General features: G+C 40.2%; 1 protein-coding gene across 4 annotated transcripts in view; it reads left to right on the top strand.

Annotated features, from left to right (window-relative positions):
- Positions 1–15,216, top strand: part of C4HXorf21 (chromosome 4 CXorf21 homolog) — a 65,071-nt gene extending 49,855 nt beyond the window's left edge. For 3 of the 4 annotated variants that reach the window (XM_030202374.1, XM_030202373.1, XM_030202375.1), the window contains one exon: positions 13,968–15,216. In XM_030202374.1, coding sequence (XP_030058234.1) covers positions 13,970–14,881 — 912 coding nt within the window. In that variant the 5' untranslated portion in view covers positions 13,968–13,969 and the 3' untranslated portion in view covers positions 14,882–15,216. Of the gene's footprint in view, positions 1–3,579; positions 3,618–13,967 lie in introns of those variants that run through there. The other variant, XM_030202376.1, reaches the window with a different exon arrangement.
- The last annotated feature ends 2,698 nt before the right edge of the window (positions 15,217–17,914 follow it).

Genomic DNA, 17,914 nt, shown 5'->3' with positions numbered 1-17,914 from the left:
ATTATTGCAATTCAATGACAGAATCAATTCAATTATCAGATGGACTTTCATTAACAGTTGAAAGCTCCTTCAAGGTAGTGGGTTTTATTTTGGCTATAACTCTTTCCTTTGAATCTCAGATCAATTGTTCATAAAATCTTTTTCAAATTATATCAACTTCATAATGTTCTTTCCCTATTTCTTGACGATCATCTTTGAGTGTTGGTTCAAGCACTCAATTTTTCACATCTTGACTATTGCAACTTTTTATATTCAAGCATATCAGTTAGATTAAAGAACAAACTTGAAACCATGAGAAATGTTGCAGCAAGAAGTATGATAGTGTTGCTCTGCTACTGATTAAATTACACTGCCTACCAGTTCTGGCCAGAATTCATTTTAAATTGGGTTGCATTATATTTAATATTTTTGAAGGTTTCAGTCCCAAATATTTGGCAGGGCTCTTTTCCTTTCCAAGATTAATCAGACCATTCAGAGCTAAAAAGACTTTCTTACTTTATTTCTCTTCAGTAAAAACAGTCCATTGTAAGAGGCCTCTTGACACTTTTATAAACTTCCAAGCAGTTGAATTCTAGAACTCATTACCATTTGAATTAAAATCCTTAAAGTCCTACTTTTTATTTTGCTCTTCCCTCAAGACTTTTTTTTATCTAAAATATATTTAGGTTAATTTTATGTTTATTTTCATTTAATATTTGATCACCTAGGGACCCTGTTTACTAAGCAGCGCTATTGATTAACACGTGCTAAACGCAAAGTCGTTCATAGGAACATAGGGTAACTCTCGCATTTAGTGTAGTGCAGCTTAGTAAACAGGGCCCCTGGGTATGCTCAGTTTTGGATTTAAATTATAATCTGCTTTGAACCTCAAGGGGGAATTGGCAGAATGCAAGTGCTGTATTAGATTAAATTCGAAAGATACGAACAAAACAAGCAAGATAGTGCATCCTGATCGAGGAGTAGCCTAATGGTTAGTGCAGTGGGCTTTGATTCTGGCAACCTGGGTTCATTTCCTACTGCAGTTCCTTGTGACCTTGGGCAAGTCACTTAACCCTCCATTGCCCCAGGTACAAAAAATCGTAGATTGTGAGCCCCCTAGGGACAGAGAAAGTACCTGTATATAATGTGTACAGCGCTGCGTATGTCTAGTAGCACTATAGAAATGATTAGTAGTAGTAGTTAAACACAAAGGTAACTGGGTACATGTTGCGTCAGGTACAGAGGTAAAGTTTCTAGATGAAATAATTGACTTTAATGGAGGAGCTGACAAAAAGAACACAGATTTTAGACCTAGTCCTTAGCAGAATGCAGGATCTACAGCAAGACGTGATATGTTGGGGCCAGTTGTCATAATAACGCATTCAAACTCAATAACTGAGGGGCCCTTTTACTAAGCAGTGGTATTCCCACTGCAGGCTTACTATGCGGCAATCTGAAACTACCACCAGCTCAACGCGGGCACCAGCAGCATTTCCAGTGCAAGGGAAAATAGGTCCCTATTTTTTTTACTGTAGCAGTTACCCAGTGGTAATTGGTTACTGCCGGGTTAGCGCAGAAGTCCTTACCACCGCCTCAATGGATGATGGTAAATGCTTCCCCCTCCTGCACGGCCACGCAGTAAGTGCAATCCTACCGCATGGCCATTTTCTTTCAGCCTTTTCACCCAATGTGGTAAAAAGGGCCTCAACGCACATCAAAAATGGCTGCCATTGCTAGCCCATGGCCCCTTTTACCACAGCTTAGTAAAAGGGCCACTGAGAGAGGACATGCAGAAAGGTAGATTCTTCTACTCATTCTTGGGGTTCAGGTTTTGGATTTGGTTTTTCATTTGGTAGGGGTTACCTGGGGTAATTTTAAGAGGGAATGTGTTTTATGGTCTAATCATTGATTGATTTTTTGTTTTGGGGTGAAGCAAGGGGAAGTGTGGAGGAAAGTGGAACTGAGGAGGTTGGTGTCTAGAAAGTAGGCAGGACTTATTAGTGTAAGTGTACAGGAAAGTCTGGTTTATGAAAGATTGGGGTATACTGTAGAGGAATTTTTTTGAAAATAAAGTTATGGTTGTAAGGGATAGTTTCAGTTTTGTAGAAGTAGGGGAAGGTAGAGTAGGAGAGAATGGATGGGCTGGTGGGCCAGATAGATTTCTAACCAAACAAGGGTTATGGATCACAGTTGAGGCTATTTCTGTTATATAGATGACAAAATTAATGCAATTGGTAAGTAGTGGAGGTTATTGGTTAGGTCCTCTGCCCCCAAAATTCTTCAAGGAAGGTAGGGATTATGTTTCTCCTGTGCTTACATGGTTCCAGGAGACTGTAATGTTCCCAGTCTTAAAATGCTACTAGACCAGTATTGAAAAGCCAAGCCTTGACCCAATTGTATTTCTGCCAAGCATTTCATCTCTTCTTTTTATGGTAGATTACTTGGAAGACTCTCTATAGACAGCTAGTGGATTTGGTTGAGAGTAGAGGTACTCATCACCCTGTCTAATCCAGGTTCTGCATAGGCTACAGCAATAAAACATTGCTGCTCTCATTAACGGATGAAGTGAGAGTGGTGGTGGACAAAGGCTGGGACGCCATTTTAGTGTTTCTTATCTGCTGCCTTTGATACTATTGAAATTGAACTATTATGGTTGCAATCCATTGGAATGAGTTGTGTTTGATGTTTTATTTAGGGCCATATACAAACCTTTGTCTGGTGTCAGGAACGGTCAGCAATATGGGAGTTGCAGTGTAGGGTACTCCAGTGGTCCATACTGTCTCCCTTGCTGTTCAGCACCTACTTAGGGTGTCAATAGTGCCTCACTGAGAATCATAATCTCTCTTGTTCTCTGTATGCTGAAGATATGAAGAATTTGTTTAAGTACATACGTATTGCCACACTGGGACAGACCAAAGATCCATCAAGCCCAGCATCCTGTTTCCAACAGTGGCTAATCCAGGTCACAAAGAAGTTCAATACATTTTATGCTGTTTATCCCAGAAATAAGCAGTGGATTTTCCACAAGTCAATTTAATAATGGTCTATGGACATTTCCTTTAGGAAGCCATCCAGACCTTTTTTAAACCCTGCTAAGCTAATCACCTTTACCACATTCTCTGGCAAACAAATTCCAGAGTTTAATTGCACGTTGAGTGAAGAAAAATTTTCTCTCATATTAAATGTACTACTTTGGAGCTTCAACACATGCTCCATAATCCTAGTATTTTTGGAAAGAGTAAACAAACGATTCACATCTACCCGTTCCATTCCACTCATTATTTTATAGACCTCTATGATATCTCCCCTCAGCCGTCTTTTCTCCAACCTGAAGAGCCCTAGATGCTTCAGCCTTTCCTCATAGGGAAGTCGCCCTTTTCTGCACCTTTTCTATCTTTTTTGAGATGCGGCAACCAGAATTGAACACAATATTCGAGGTGCGGTCGCACCATGGACCGATACAAAGGCATTATAGCGTCCTCACTTTTGTTTTCCATTCCTTTCCTAATAATACCTAACATTTTATTTGCTTTCTTAGCTGCTGCAGCACACTGAGCAGAGGGTTTCAACGTATCATCAACAACGACGCCGAGATCCCTTTCTTGGTCGGTGAATCCTAACGTGGAACCTTGCATAACGTAGGTATAGTTCAGATTCCTCTTTCCCACATACATCACTTTGCACTTGCTCACATTAAACATCATCTGCCATTTAGATGCCCAGTCTCCCAGTCTCGTAAGTTCCTCTTGTACTTTTTCACAATCCTCTCGCGATTTAACAACTTTGAATAACTTTGTGTCAGCAAATTTAATTACCTCATTACTTACTCCCATCTCTAGATCATTTATAAATATGTTAAAAAGCAGCAGTCCCAGCACAGACCCCGTTATCTACCCTTCTCCATTGAGAATACTGACCATTTAACCCTACTCTCTGATTTCTTTTAACCAGTTTTTAATCCACAATAGGACACTACCTCCTATCCCAAGACTCTCCAATTTCCTCTGGAGTCTTTCATGACGTACTTTGTCAAATGCCTTTTGAAAATCCAGATAGACAGTATCAACTTGCTCGCCTTTATCCACATGTTTGTTCACTCCTTCAAAGAAATGTAATAGATTGGTGAGGCAAGATTTCCCTTCACTAAATCCATGTTGGCTTTGTTTATTTATTTAAATTTTGCTCACAGCTTTTTCAGTAGTAGCTCAAGGTGAGTTACATTCAGGTACACTGGATATTTCTCTGTCCCAGGAGGGCTCACAATCTAAGTTTGTACCTGAGGCAATGGAGGGTTAAGTGACTTGCCCAAGATCACAAGGAGCAGCAGTGGGATTTGAACTGGCCACCTCTGGATTGCAAGACCGGTGCTCTAACCACTAGGCCACTCCGCTTTCTCTCATTAATCCATGCTTTTGAATATGCTCGGTAATTTTGTTCTTTATAATAATCTCTTCCATTTTGTCCGGCACCAAAGTCAGGCTCACCGGTCTATAATTTACCGGATTCCCTCTGGAACCTTTTTTAAATATCAGCATTACATGGGCTACCCTCCAATCTTCCGGCACCACACTCGATTTTAAAGATAAATTACATATTACTTACAATAGTTCCGCCAGTTCATTTCTCAGTTCTATCAGTATTCTGGGATGAATACCATCAGGTCCAGAAGATTTGCTACTCTTCAGTTTGTCAAATTGCTCCATTACATCCTCCAGGTTTATAGAGATTTAATTCAGTTTCTCTGACTCATCAGCTTTGAATACCATTTCTGGCACTGGAATCTCTCCCAAATCTTCCTTGGTGAAGAACGAAGCAAAGAATTTATTTAATCTCTCCGCTATGGCTTTGTCTTCTCTTATTGCCCCTTTTACCTCTCGGTAGTCTAGCGGTCCAACTAATTCTTTTGCTGGCTTCTTGCTTTTAATATACCTAAAAAATTTGTTACTGTGTGTTTTTGCCTCCAACGCAATCTTTTTTTCAAACTCCCTCTTTGCCTTCCTTATCAGTGCTTTGCATTTCACTTGACATTCCTTATGCTGTTTCTTATTATTTTCAGTTGGTTCCTTCTTCCATTTTCTGAAAGATTTTCTTTTAGCTCTAATAGCTTCCTTCACCTCACTTTTTAACCATGTCAGCTGTCGTTTAGTCTTCCTCCCTCCTTTTTTAATGCACAGAATATATTTGGCCTGGGATTCCAGTATGGTATTTTTGAACAGCATCCACGCCTGATGTAAATGTTTGACCTGCATACCTGCTCCACTAAGTTTGTTTTTTACCATTCTTCTCATTTTATCATAGTCTCCTTTTTGAAAGTTAAATGCTAACATGTTGGATTTGTTGGAATAATGTATTGTATTTTACATGCATTGTCTGTCACCAATTTTTTCTCTGTGATTACTCTGTGACCTCTGATGTGAATTTCCTAGAGAGGTCACACCCATGCAACTTCCTGTGGGGGTTAGGCACAGCACATGGAGCTCATGGTCTCTCCTAAGCTGAGGATCTATGGTGTGAGCATCCATTACCATCTAAGCACATGGAAAGAGCTGATAATCCAAATGTATAGTATTATGTATATATAAGCCTGTCTGAATATAATCTAACTACAAACTGTGAGTAAACAGATGTTTTGTTACTTCAACTTTAAAGTGACTCAGCAGTGAATTATTCTGGGGTGTATGTGAGAGAGATGAAGAAAAGAAATTAACATTTCTAAAGCTGAAGCTGTGTGTATAAAATCTGCTAATTATTTACTACAAATAATCCAACAAAAGGGTTATGGGCCCAGCCCAGGAATTGAAAAAGAAGAGAAATATTACCAGGCAGTGAAAAAGACAAATTTTTCTCTTAAGTTTTAAAAGAAAGATTCAGTCTGTCTCTCTCTCCCCCCACACACTAAACAGCAGACAGAAGGCTAAGAAATGGCTGAGGGAGGAAATTCACCATTTTTCTACTCTCTCAAGGTGCCTAAATTAACTGAATTTAATTATCAGCAGTGGGAACTAAGATTCAGATGTCTCCTTCAAGCAAAGAAATTAAGTATATGTTTAGACCAAAACAGAACAGCTGAAAATATGGCTGAATGGGACAATGCAAACTATTATGTGAAGTGCATGTTTTTGGAAGCTCTTTCAGAGAAACAAGCCATATTAGTGGAGGCAAAAGATACAGCAAACGAAATTTTATATAAACTGAGAACTATGTATGCAACTACATATGCAAAACAGCAACCAATTTGGTTAGCAGAGTTGAATGAAACCAAATTAAGGGATAAAAGTAAATGTAATGATCACATTATGCATCTTATGTCTTCATTTCAAAAGTTAGAACTTTCTGGAATTCCCATGTGTGATGCATTGAAAAGAGCATTTCTTTTTACCTCACTATCAAAGAAGTTTGATGTTTTTAGGTCTGTAAATGAAGCCATTGAAGGGCAATCTTTTGAACAGGCAGCATCAAAACTGAGGCAGGAATGCATAATTAATGATTCTGAGGAGATGTGTTCTCAAAGCAAGTCAGAGAGAAATGAAACAAATTTCTTGGCAAAGAACAGAGGAAGGCGGAGCTATGGGAAAACTCCACCCAAGGGCAAGCTGATTTGCTATTCATGTGGAAAGGAGGGACATGTATCTAAATGGTGTAAGGAAACACAAAACACCCCCTCTAGCTCACCTAAGCCAATGGAACAAAAGAATTTTCCAAGCAGGACATGTACAAAAGACAATGATAAACATAAGAGCTTTCTAATGGCAGAAAAATCTTTGACTATGGTAAATAATAATTCAAATGAAAGTACTTGGATTTTGGATTCGGGGAGCACATGCCATTTAACCAATTGTAAGGATTTCTTTCAGGAAATGAGTCCAGAAGAAGGCATTCTTCAAACTGCAAACGCAGGGACTACTCAGATCCAAGCAAAAGGCATTGGATTCTTAAAATGCAAAGTGTCTAATGAAGTTAAAGAAATTCCTGTAAGTGATGTCTTGTATATTCCCCAAGCAGTTTGCAATATGCTTAGTGTATCTACATTAGATAAGAAGGGATTTGCGATTCATTTTGAAAACAGTAAGTGCACAATCTCTAAAAATGATGAAGTGTATGCTGAAGCTTTTATGCATAATGATGTTTATAAACTGAGCATTTCAGGTGAAGCCTCACATCTGGTGCAAGTAAGAAAGAATGATGGTAAATGTAGTCTGGAAATCTGGCACCGCCGCCTGGGACATCGTGATTTTAAGGTGATCCAGGATCTTTACAGTAAGCAACTTGCCACAGGCATTCAGATAAGTGCAGATACTGGTAAAATGGAGAAATGCATAGACTGTGTTACTCAAAAAGGTGTGAGACCCTCATTTCCTGCATACACAGGAAATAGGAGTAATAAAGTGCTGGACTTAATACACAGTGACTTATGTGGACCGTTTAATATCCCATCATTGGGAAATAACAGATTTGTGCTAATATTCTTGGATGATTTCTCTAGATATTGTGTGGCCTATTTGCTGAAAGAAAAAAGTCAAGTCACAGACATGCTGAAGAAATACGTAGCCATGGTGAGCAATAAATTTGAAAGAAAACCAAAGGTTCTTCAGACCGACAATGGTGGTGAGTTCACTTCACAAAGCATGCGCACATTTCTAGAACAAGAAGGCATTCAGCATATCACAACAGTAGCTTATACACCAGAGCAAAATTCTGTTGCAGAGAGAAAATTTAGGTCACTTGTGGAAATGACCAGATGTATGCTGTCAGATAGCAATCTCTCTAAAAGACTATGGAGGGAAGCCATTCTCACAGCAGTGTACCTACAAAACAGAATGCCAACTAAAGGCGCTGAGCGCACACCACATGAGACATGGCATGGTAGGAAGCCAAACCTGTCACACATAAGAACATTTGGAAGTACAGCATATGCTCATGTACCAAAGCAAAGAAGGCATAAGCTGGATTCCACAACAGAAAGGGGCATTTTAGTTGGCTATGCTCCAGGACACAAAGGATATAGAATTTTGAATCTGAAAACTGGCATTGTTGGCATAAGACATGTTACATATTTTGATGAAAACAAAAGGGTTGATAAAGGCTGGATTATCCCAGATGAGCCTTATCATCCAGAATATGAAACTAGAACCATAATAGACATGCCAGTGTATATAAATGCCATACCAAGGCAGATGTCTGAAAGCAACTCATCTGTATCTAACGAGGAACAGGCAGAGGAAGCAGACACAGAAAGGATCATTGCAGGAGACAGTGCAGTTGGAGAAGGGGAATCAATTGGAGAAGGACTCTTAGATTTAGAGGATGCGGAAAGGTCAGACCAACCTGTTGTCAGACGCTCATCCAGGGAAAACAAAGGTGTTCCACCCCCAAGACTGTCTTACCTAACAAAGTCAGCAGAAGCTCAAGAGCCCTTAACATGGGATGAGATTGAGAAAATGCCAGCAGAAGAAGCTGCTGAATGGCGTAAAGCTGCACAAGAAGAAATTGATGCATTGCATAAAAATAAAACTTGGATTCTTACAAAATTACCTCCTGGCAAGAAAGCTATAGGATGCAAATGGGTATTCAAGTTAAAAAGGAATGCACAAGGAAAAGTGGAAAGGTATAAAGCCAGATTAGTCGCAAAGGGATATCTTCAAAAATATGGAGAAGATTTTGATGAAGTGTTTGCACCTGTAGTGAAACACACGACAATTAGAACACTTCTGAGCATTGCAGTCTCAAAAGGCATGCAAGTCAACCACATTGATGTGAAAACAGCATTTCTTCATGGAGATATAACTGAAGACTTGTACATGGAACAGCCAACAGGTTTCATAAATACAAAACAAAGACAGCTAGTGTGTAAATTAAACAAAGGTCTTTATGGATTAAAGCAAAGTGCAAAATGTTGGAATGACAAATTGCATGAAATATTGACAAATTTAGGATTTAAGCAAGGTGAAGCAGATAAATGCTTGTACACTAGGTGCAGAAATGGACAATATGCATACATTTTAGCTTTTGTTGATGATCTGCTCATTGCAAGCGAAAGTGAGCAAGAGTACAAGGACATTGTAAAATATTTAAACCTGAATGTTGAGATAAAAGAACTTGGTAATGTGTCATATTATCTTGGTATAGAAATTGAGAAACAAAATGATGGTTCTTATCTTCTAAGCCAGAAGCAGAAAATAAATGAGCTTATTGAAAGTTTAGGTATGCAAGATGCCCAAGTTGTAAGCACTCCCATGATCACTGATTTTCTGAAGGATGAAACAGTAAGAGAACCTTTACCAGATAACATCCAATATAGATCAGCCATAGGTAAGCTTTTATATCTGACTACCACATACAGGGCTGATATAGCAAATGCAGTAGGAATTTTGAGCAGAAGGGTCAGCTCACCTACCAAATCAGATTGGACTGCAGTTAAAAGGATGGTAAGGTATTTAAAAGGTACCATTGATTGTAAATTAAAGATTTCAGCCAATAGTAATCCAAAACTAATATGTTACTGTGATTCAGATTGGGCAGGGGATCATTCTGATTATAAATCCACAAGTGGATATGTGTTTATGTATGGAAATGTACAAATTTCTTAGGCCAGTCATAAACAAAGTATTGTGAGTCTGTCTTCTACAGAAGCTGAATATGTGGCCGTATCAGAAGCATGCAGAGAACTGATGTGGATTGAAAAACTTTTGCTGGATTTTGGAATAGCTGAACAGAGACCAATCCAGATAATGGAAGATAATCAGAGCTGCATCAGACTGTCACAGAATGACAAGGTTCAGTCACGCACCAAGCACATCGCAACGAAATACCACAACGTGCGAGAGCTGGCGAAAGAAGGGGTCATCAGTCTACATTATTGTCACACCAGTGAGATGACAGCTGACATCATGACCAAACCGTTACCCAGAGAACGTTTTGAGAATCTGCGAATAAAGCTTGGACTTTGTATGAATTAATAATTGCATGACAGTTATGCATGAGAAGGGGTTTGTTGGAATAATGTATTGTATTTTACATGCATTGTCTGTCACCAATTTTTTCTCTGTGATTACTCTGTGACCTCTGATGTGAATTTCCTAGAGAGGTCACACCCATGCAACTTCCTGTGGGGGTTAGGCACAGCACATGGAGCTCATGGTCTCTCCTAAGCTGAGGATCTATGGTGTGAGCATCCATTACCATCTAAGCACATGGAAAGAGCTGATAATCCAAATGTATAGTATTATGTATATATAAGCCTGTCTGAATATAATCTAACTACAAACTGTGAGTAAACAGATGTTTTGTTACTTCAACTTTAAAGTGACTCAGCAGTGAATTATTCTGGGGTGTATGTGAGAGAGATGAAGAAAAGAAATTAACATTTCTAAAGCTGAAGCTGTGTGTATAAAATCTGCTAATTATTTACTACAAATAATCCAACAAATTTCTCATTTTATCATAGTCTCCTTTTTGAAAGTTAAATGCTAACATGTTGGATTTCCTGTGTATACTTACTCCAAAGCTAATATCAAATCTGATCATATTATGATCTCTGTTATCAAGCGGCTTCTTCACCATTACCCCCCGCATCAGATCATGTGTTCCACTAAGAACCAGAATTTATCCTTCTTTTGTCGGCTCCTGTACTAGCTGCTCCATAAAGCAGTCCTTTATTTTGTCAAGGAATTTTACCTCCCTAATATAATCTCACTAGCCGTTGAGCCCGTTAAAACAGGCTAGTATGGGGTTTTTCCAAGGCCCCTCCCCTTGCCGCTGAAGGCCCCCCCCCCCCTCGGAGTCACCGCCGCCACCCCTCCACCCGGCCTGGGCCCTCTCTTCGCTATTGAACCTACGTCGCCAAAATGCAGCACGCAGATCAGCAGAGCTCTCGTCGGCCTTCCTTCTCTGCCTGTGTCCCGCCCTCATGTGATATAACGTCAGCGAGGGCGGGACACAGGCAGGAAAGGAAGGCCGACAGGAGCTCAGCTGATCTGCCTGCTGCATGTCGGCGATGTAAGTTCAATACCGAAGAGAGTGCTCGGGCCAGGTGGAGGGGGGGGGGGTGGTGGCGGCGACTCCGGGTGGGGGGAGCAGTAGCGGCGACCTCGGGGGGGAGCGGTAGCGACGTTGGCAGTTCCCTCCCTCCCCTTCGTGCAGTTTCCCTCTCTGTCCCGCCCCCATCATCACGTATTGACGCGGGGGCGGGACAGAGAGGGAAGTCTCTACTGCGCATTTGCGGGTGAGTACAGTCATTCGCCATTTATATGTTTGATGTCACATTTACCCAATCAACATTGGGGTAATTGAAATCACCCATTATTATCATGTAGCCCAAATTTTTAGCCTCCCTAATTTCCAATAACATTTCTACATCTGTTTGTTCTTCCTGGCAAGGCGGACAGTAGTACACTCCTATCACTATCCCTTTCCCCTTTACACATGGAATTTCAATCCATAGTGATTCCGTTTCCTGCAGAGTTTTCAATCTCTTTGATTCAAGGCCCTCATTAAAATAATGCTACCCCTCCACCAATTCGATCCACACTATCACTACGATATAATTTGTACCAGTATCCCACTGGTTATCCTTCTTCCACCAGGTCTCAGATGCCTATTATATCTAATTTTTCATTTACTGCAATATATTCTAACTCTCCCATCTTATTTCTTAGGCTTCTGGCATTCGCATATAGACATTTCAAACTATGTTTGTTGTTCCTATTTACATCATTCTCAGTATTTGCAATCTTTTGTCTGATTTTTATTTTAGGACATCTGACCTACTATGGTCTCTTTTGCAACCTCACTATCAGGATACCCTATCTTCCCTGTTTTGGTGATATCTTTAAAAGATACCTTATTCCAAACCATGCACTTTTGAGTGACTGTCAGCCTTCCTCCAGTCTCTAGTTTTAAAACTGCTCTATCTCCTTTTTAAATGCCGATGCCAGCAGCCTGGTCCCACCCTGTTTAAGGTGGAGCCAATTCTTTCGGAATAGGCTCTCCCTTCCCCAGAATATTGCCTAGTTCCTAACTAATCTAAAACCCTCCTCCCTGCATCATCGTCTCATCCATGCATCGAGACTCTGGAGCTCTGCCTGTCTCTTGGGCCCTGAATGTAGAATGGGTAGCACTTCAGAAAATGCTACCGTAGAGGTTCTGGATTTGAGCTTTCTACCTAAGAGCCTAAATTTGGCTTCCAGAACTTCTCTCCCACATTTTCCTATGTCATTTGTACCCACATGTACCGACAGCCGGCACTTCCCCAGCACTATCTAAAATCCTATCTAGGTGGCGCGTGAGGTTCGCCACCTTCGCACCAGGCAGGCAAGTGACCAGGCAATCCTCATTTCCACCAGCCAACCAGCTATCTACATGCCTATTAATCACATCACCAACTACAACAGCAGCTGTCCTAACCCTTCCCACCTGGGCACTAGCTCCTGGAGGCACATCCTTGGTGTGAGAGGATATTGCATTCCCTGGTGTGTTGGTCCTGTCTAATTCAGGTCAACTGCAGTGCAACCTCTACAGCAGGCAAGAACAGATAATAACTTTCCTTTAGAACAGTTCAAGCCTTGTTACTATCTTTTTTATACTCTTGGCTGTTAAGTTTCTACCTCTAGAGAAATTTTCAGTTTAAAACTATAGGGAAAAGGGTTTGTAAACTTTGGGAACTAGTTAATAATACTTGCTTCCCTCTTTTATATTTTTATTTTCTTTCTAAGATTGAACTGGGCCCTTCTGTGCCTCCTAGAGACTATCTGTTAATGCTGTGGCAGAAACTTCAAGTTTTAAAACTGTGGGGAAAAGGGTATGGAGACTAGCTAATAAAGTTTGCTTGCTTTTCTTTTTTCTTTTAAAATTTTAACTGTGTTTTTCAATATCCTACAAGTTCTCTTTTAAACCTTAATCTTTAAACTGCCAACTTAGTGTAGACGTAAAGTGTTTATAATTAAAAACTCATATTATACATAGTAACATAGTAGATGACGGCAGAAAAAGACCTGCACGGTCCATCCAGTCTGCCCAACAAGACAACTCATATGCGCTACTTTTTGTGTATACCCTACTTCAATTTGTACCTGTGCTCTTCAGGGCACAGACCGTATAAGTCTGCCCAGCACTATCCCCGCCTCCCAACCACCAGCCCCACCACCGGCTCTGGCACAGACCGTATAAGTCTGCCCAGCACTATTATACTGGTAACACGAGTAAACTAGTGCTTATAGCTAATCTAAGGTAACACATAATTCCTTATATCAGGAGCATAGGACAGTGGTAAGGGAAAGGTTGTCACCAAAGACAGTCCCCACCCCCGATATTCAAAATGATTCAACTGGTTGGCAATGGCTGCTGACTGGTTAAATCGCAGATAGCTGACTATCTCCGCATATTTAGTGGGAGATAACCAGTTTCCACTGAATATTTGCAGATAGCGCCTAACTGCGAGTTGACTATCTCGGGAGCATTTCAGGGGTGGATCAAAGTTATGCCTTGATATTCAGTGCTTACCGGGCAAGGTTAGTGCATATATAAACCTGCATATATAGCTGTCCTATCTTTATGCACTAGTCGGTGCCCGGTTAGTGCTAAATATCAGCTCAACTGAGTATGTGCTAGCCGGCCAGTGAAAAGCTGAATTTTCAATGGCGGGCACCGGAAATGACCAGACATTGAATATTCAGGGTCAGCACCGACCGTGACACTTATGTGGGTTGCCGGCTGAATATCAACCACAGCGAATTTTGTCAGTGGGATCAGACATAAATAAATAGCAGTCTTTCTGAAATCTCTACTTAGATGCATTGGCTATTTACATCTTAAAATGTTGCACAAACTTTCAAAAATGCCCTTCAGATCTTTAACACACCTCCTAGATTCTTTATCGCTGCAAATGTAAATTATTTATGCTTAAATGAGTCAACAATACAAATGATGCAGTTGTTCTTTTATACTGTTCTTATACAAGATATTGCCTGATCATGTTCTTCTTCTACTGCCAGGGATGCTTTCTGAAGGATATCTTAGTGGAATTTCCTACTGGTTCGATGATGGCATTAATGATGGTTTCTCAGATGGTGAAGCAGTTGTTGAAATGCCACGAGAGTTGGGCTCCATTTGCAACTTCACGTATTCCTCTCTTGAAGACACACAAAGCAAGGGTCTTTTTCATAAATGCAAATCTGCCGGCAAGTTAATTTCTACCATTCAAGTGAGAGAAAACATAAATAACAGATATCAGAAAAGTACACTACAGCAAAGCACTCAAAATGTTGTATGTGAAAGGCAAACATCTCATGTTGTAGACATTACAGGCGATTCCAACATAAACCGAGAAACTTACCTGGTCCCTTCTTCCTGTAAAAGCATGTTTAGAAACTACAATGATTTGTACATTGCTGGTGACCAGGTTATGCCTCTACACTCAGGCATAACTGATTTTACCTGTGACAGCAGCTTTGAGTTTTGTGATGGCCCTTTTTTGGAATCATCCGAGATTCCTCCAACTATGGAATCAATGTTAGCAGTGTCTAATGATTTGGTCCATCAGTCTGTCAGAAAAGACTCATTCTGTTGGCAAGTAGGTAGCATAAAGGATAAAAGCATCATCCAACATCCTCTCTCCAATTCATCTCTGAATGAATATCTTGAACAGAAGGTTATAGAATTGTATAATCAGTACATCATGGACAGCATGGTCAACAACGCTTCCCCAACCCAGCTTATGACCTCTGAGTTCATCATGAACAATGTAGACCAAATCAGTATGTGGATCTCACGAGAGCAAAACATGGCAACCACCAAGGCCAAAGACATGGTCATCAACTGCCTTCGAAGACTTGCCAGTGGAAAAATGTCCACAGAAATCAGCACTCCTCATTTGCAGATTTCCTCAGAAAGCCATAAAACGTTATAAACTACCTTTTACAGATGAATAAACCATAAAATCATTTTAGATATATTCATATATTTCCTAAACAAATGATGTATTATATATTAGATTAAATAAATAAATATATTGCCAGATTTTCAGCTGATGATATTTCAACGCAATGCCATGGGTAATAGTGTGGTAGAAGTTTGAATTCTCACTGGATAGAAGCCCTTCAGTGTTTCTCCTATATCTGTTTTTGCCAAGAGGTATCATTATAGCTCCATGTAAAGTCCTGGTTTTACTCCATCCTGGTGGGGGGGGGGGGGGGGACCTCAATTAGATGACCATATTGTGTAAAAGCTCAATTCATTTGCTGGAAATAACTTAATACATTTCTTGATTAGCTTTCGAAGGTTGCCCTTCTTCCTCAGATTGGAAGAAGGGCAACCTTCGAAAGCTAATCAAGAAATGTATTAAGTTATGTCCAATAAAAAAGGTATCATCTTATTTTCTTTTCCATGTTTTATTTTGTTTGATTTCTATTGATAACCTTAAGAGTGGACTAACACGGCTACCACACTCCTCTATTTGCTGGAAACAAATTTCTGTGGGATTACACATAGTAAAAAATGCTCTGAAAAGCTAATTATTTGGATGGTGAATCCTGATCATGCTACAGTCAGCTGAGTGCTTTGTCTTTTTTTGGTAATATTCTAGTGTTTTTTTGCAAAATTATATTTCCTAATTACCTCTTGAAAAACCACGAGACAGCATCCATTGCTTATAATATTTTAATGTTGTATTATGTACATCACTTTGAGTATAGTTTGTTGAGCAATAAATATATTAAACAAAATTGTTTCAGGAGTAAAGCTCTTCCTGCATCAGAGGTAGAAAAACTAAATTATTCTTATTGTACTTAAAAAAAAATTATACAGATCCAGGTCACAGTGAGTATTCCTTTTAGAGAGCTTTCAGTCTGCACTGTACAAACAAATTTGTGTCTCACATGAACACCCTCCATAGGTTTAAGTACATAGACTTCAAATCACGGGGGAGGGGGAGGGGACATAAGTACATAAGTAATGCCATACTGGGAAAAGACCAAGGGTCCATCGAGCCCAGCATCTTGTCCACGACAGCGGCCAATCCAGGCCAAGGGCACCTGGCAAGCTTCCCAAACGTACAAACATTCTATACATGTTATTCCTGGGATTTTGGATTTTTCCAAGTCCGTTTAGTAGTGGTTTATGGACAACTTGCATAAGTGGTAAATGTTTATGCTTTTAGTATTTGCTATTCTGCCTTTCCATAAAAGACAACCAAAGCTGTTTACATAATACCTAGACTCTAGAGTAGAAAGGAACAGGAAGGGAATGGTAAGGTGCATTATAAAACATAATAATACAGAAGAAGAAAAATACATCAAAAGCAGCACCAAATGCCATTACCATGTTGAAGGTTTCTGTTTCCACTTCTGTGTGGAGCTGGCGATGTTTGAGAGGCAGCTTTTGCAGCTCCTGGGGTGGGAGGGGGCCATGGTCATTGCTTAAGGGTGACACCTGGATTTGAGACCCATCGGAGCCTTGTTGTGTGGCCCCTAGTCCAGGGCCATCACTAGTTATTTTGTCCGAAATTCTATAAATGGTGCTTAAAATTGTGCATGCAAATTTGGGCGCATACCCAAGTTGAATGTGCAATTTAATTGAATAACGAGCCAATTAGCACTGATAATTAGGTGCTAATAATCAATTATTAGCACTAATTGGCCTTAAATTTATGTGCACATTATTAGTCAATGGATCTGTGGCTTTAAAAGGGTGTCGCGGCGATAGGAGGGTCATGAGCGGATCAGGGGTGTTCCTAGAATTTATGTACGCTGTGGGGACATCTGTGCCTAATTTAGATATGAGGATTTCTTTTTATCTCCTAATTTTCATCGTTGTATATAGAATAGTGCTTAGCATTTTTTTTCACCATTTATAGAATTTGGTCCTTGTGTGTATGCGTATATGTGTGTTTCTGTGTGTATATGTGCACGTTCGTGTGTGTGTGTGTGTGGGGGGGGGGGGGGGGTCGAGGTGATATAAACTAGAAGGGGAAATCCCTGGATAGGAATGAATGAAGACTTGTAGCACTAATCCAGGCCTGTTTCCAACTGACCTGGAAGTAAACAAGCAGGAAAGCTTTCAGGTTAACAGAACAACTATTGGCAGACAATTTGTGGATTTTCAGGGGGATACCTTGTATCTTCAGACCTGAAAGTTCATCTTCAAAGTACAAGTCTCTACTTACCCTGGGATTTGGTAGCTTGGAATGTTGCTACTATTTGGGTTTCTGCCAGGTACTTGTGACCTAGATGGACCATTGGTCTGACCCAGTATGGCTATTCTTAAGTTCTTATGATTCCGTACCTCAATCTCCTTCCCTTAGTTCTTCCTGGTCTACATTCAATTTGCCGTATGATTTGAATGTGTTTATCAAGTCATCCACCTCAGCAAAGAAAGCTCCCAGCTACAAAAACACAGCAGCAATCTACACCTTACTTCCGGTCAACCAGCCCAACTCCATCCACACCTGCACTACTCCATTCCCAGGTCTACACCTCCTACATCTTCCCTAACTTTTCCAGCTTTCCTCCCAAACACCTAGCCTCAAACCGTCATCAGAATGAGTAGGCCCAAGCTCAGCCATGTTAAGGGGCCCCTGCTTACATGTTTGCCAGCACAGGGGCCCTTTATATTTCCTAACAACATAAGTGTTGCCATACTGTGACAGTCCGAAGGTCCATCAAGCCCAGTATCCTGTTTCCATTGTGGCCAATCCAGGTCACAAGGTCCCAGAACAGTAAACAGATTTTATGCTGCTTATCCTAGAATATGAAGTGGATTTTCCCCAAGTCCATCTTAATGGCTTATGGAGTTTTCTTTTAGGAAATTATCCAAATTTTTTAAAACCCTACTAAGCTAACTGCTTTTACCACATTCTCCGGAATTCAATTGTCTGTGTGAAATCTTGAAATGTCTATATGACTCTATGGTGCTGATTTTCAAGAGAAAAACTTCTCAAAAACAT

Source organism: Microcaecilia unicolor, chromosome 4 (assembly GCF_901765095.1).
Source record: "Microcaecilia unicolor chromosome 4, aMicUni1.1, whole genome shotgun sequence".
Classification (NCBI taxonomy): domain Eukaryota; kingdom Metazoa; phylum Chordata; class Amphibia; order Gymnophiona; family Siphonopidae; genus Microcaecilia; species Microcaecilia unicolor.
The sequence above is the reverse complement of the archived record's forward strand: the minus strand, read 5'-3'. Positions and strand labels throughout refer to the sequence as shown.